The sequence below is a fragment of the Pongo pygmaeus genome, chromosome 6 (genome assembly GCF_028885625.2).
Source record: "Pongo pygmaeus isolate AG05252 chromosome 6, NHGRI_mPonPyg2-v2.0_pri, whole genome shotgun sequence".
Lineage (NCBI taxonomy): Eukaryota > Metazoa > Chordata > Mammalia > Primates > Hominidae > Pongo > Pongo pygmaeus.
In genome coordinates this window covers 140,829,482-140,831,864 of record NC_072379.2, presented here as the reverse complement: position 1 = coordinate 140,831,864, position 2,383 = coordinate 140,829,482, and the positions used below count along the sequence as shown (strand labels likewise).

General features: G+C 44.6%; 1 protein-coding gene across 1 annotated transcript; it reads right to left on the bottom strand.

The window, feature by feature from the left end:
* Positions 1-825: 825 nt before the first annotated feature.
* On the bottom strand, positions 826-1,770 carry LOC129041391 (olfactory receptor 9A1-like). The gene is given in 1 exon segment (XM_054496905.1): positions 826-1,770. A coding segment is annotated over 1 exon segment (945 nt).
* Between the last annotated feature and the right edge of the window lie 613 nt (positions 1,771-2,383).

Sequence of the window (2,383 nt, the reverse complement as noted above, 5' to 3'; positions counted from 1 at the left end):
TATTGGACACTGCAAGCAGGAATCAACGACAAAAGTTTGAAGCTTGTGCTGGCCCTGAAATTACTCAGGGAAGTGCTAGTGAGTTTAAACAGTAAGAGGACACCTTGAAACCACGTGGCAATGTAGAGGAAGATAATCTCGGCACATAGGATCAAATACGTATGTCAGAGGTAAGAAAATATATCACACTTGGCCGGGCGCAGTGGCTCACGCCTGTAATCCCAGCACTTTGGGAGGCCAAGGCGGGCCAATCACAAGGTCAGGAGATCGAGACCATCTTGGCTAACACAGGGAAACCCCGTCTCTACTAAAAAATACAAAAAGATTAGCTGAACATGGTGGAGGGCGCCTGTAGTCCCAGCTACTTGGGAGGCTGAGGCAGAATGGCATGAACCCGGGAGGCAGAGCTCGCACTGAGCTGAGATCGAGCCACTGAACTCCAGCCTGGGTGACAGAGTGAGACTCTGTCTCAAAAAAAAGAAAAGAAAGTAAGAAAGAAAATATATCACACTTCTCTTGTTTTTCCCATTATCAGGACCAAGGGTTCAAAACATTGAACATCTTTCCGATGTTTACACTTCTCACATTTATTTTGCAACATGCATTACAAGTACAGAGGGCTAATAAATGTAAACATCTATTTAAAAAATAATGAACTGATCTTCCATGGAAAAAGAATTTAATACAAATCGAAGCCATGTCATAGCTTAAATACCCATTGTAGATCATGAGCTGTTTGATTTTCAGAATGATCATTTTGTTTCAATTGGTACTATCAGATTACTCAAATCCATGATGAGGATTTGAACTGTACTCAGGACAGACTTAATTTTTAAGGAGTTGATAGCAGCGTTTCATGCCATCTCCAAAGGCCTGTATGAATTTGTCATTCCTCAGGGTGAAGATAAAAGGGTTCAGAAAAGGGGTCACCACTAAAACCAGCAGTGACGCTACCCGGTTATACTCAGCTGCCTGCGTTTGCTTGGGTTTCACGTACAGAAACAAGCAGCTGCCATAGCCAATCACAACATAGGTGAAGTGGGAGGCACAAGTGGAAAAGGATTTCCTGTGGCCAGAGGCTGATGGAATCTTGAGGATGGTGGAGATGATGTAGGTGTAGGAGACGATTGTAGGGATCAAAGAACCAATGATAATGAAAACAGCCATTAGGAAAAGAATAAACTCTGTGAAAAGAGTGTCCTCACAGGATACCTTGAGCAATCATCCTCGGTCACAGTAAAAATGATCTAACACATTTGATTTGCAGAAAGTAAGCTGAAAAGTGGCATAAACTGGCCAGATTTCAGAAAGAAACCCCAAAACCCATGACACAATTATCACCCAAATACAGGTGCTGTTGTTCATAATGATGTTGTACCTCAAAGGGTTACACACAGCCACATAACGGTCCACAGCCATCACTCCCATTAATGCCAACTCCGAGGTACCCAAAGAAAGGTATAAATATAGCTGTGCAGCACAGGCTGTCAAAGATATGATCTGAGTGCTTGGAAGCAGCAACCCCCAGAGCATAAAAGGGACAGCAGTGGATGTCATCAGGATCTCCAGGACAGAGAGGTGGCCCAGGAAAAAATACATGGGGGACTGCAGACGTTTATCAACACAGACAGTGACAATTATGACCATGTTTCCCATCACTGTCACTGCATACAAGAGGAAGAAGTTCGCAAATAGGATACGGCATACTTCTTGGGAGCCAGGGAAGCCTAAAAGAAAAAATTCAGTGGCGCTAGAGTAATTCCCCAACATTTACTTCTGAGTGCTTTTCCCTTCTGAAATCTACAGAAAAAAAAAAGAGTTAATATGGCTTCCCATTGCAATGGAAGTAGAAACTGTTCTGAAATCCCCCTCCTGCTCACAGGCTGCACACCATGACTAGAATGGTAGGCATTTGTCTTCTGCTATTCCCTGTATATGGTCAGGGGCAATTTTTCTTTTCTTTTTTGAGATGGAGTTTCACTCTTGTCACCCAGGCTGGAGTGCAATAGCATGATCTCGACTCACTGTAACCTCCCAGGTTCAAGAGATTCTCCTGCCTCAGCCTCCTGGCTAGCTGAGATTACAGGCATGCGCCACCACACCCAGCTAATTGTTTTGTATTATTAGTAGAGATGGGGTTTCACCATGTTTGCCAGGCTAGTCTCAAACTCCTGACCTCAGGTGATCCACCCACCTTGGCCTCCCAAAGTGCTGGGATCATAGGTGTGAGCCACCGCGCCCAGTTTAGGGGCAATTTTTCTAACTATGCACAATATGCCAAGAAAATTGAGTTGGCCACGAAGATGATCCCAGTCCCCAGTGCCATTCCTTAGACATGAGAGCGTATACCCTGCCCAGCATGCACCATTGCACCCTCAGTGCC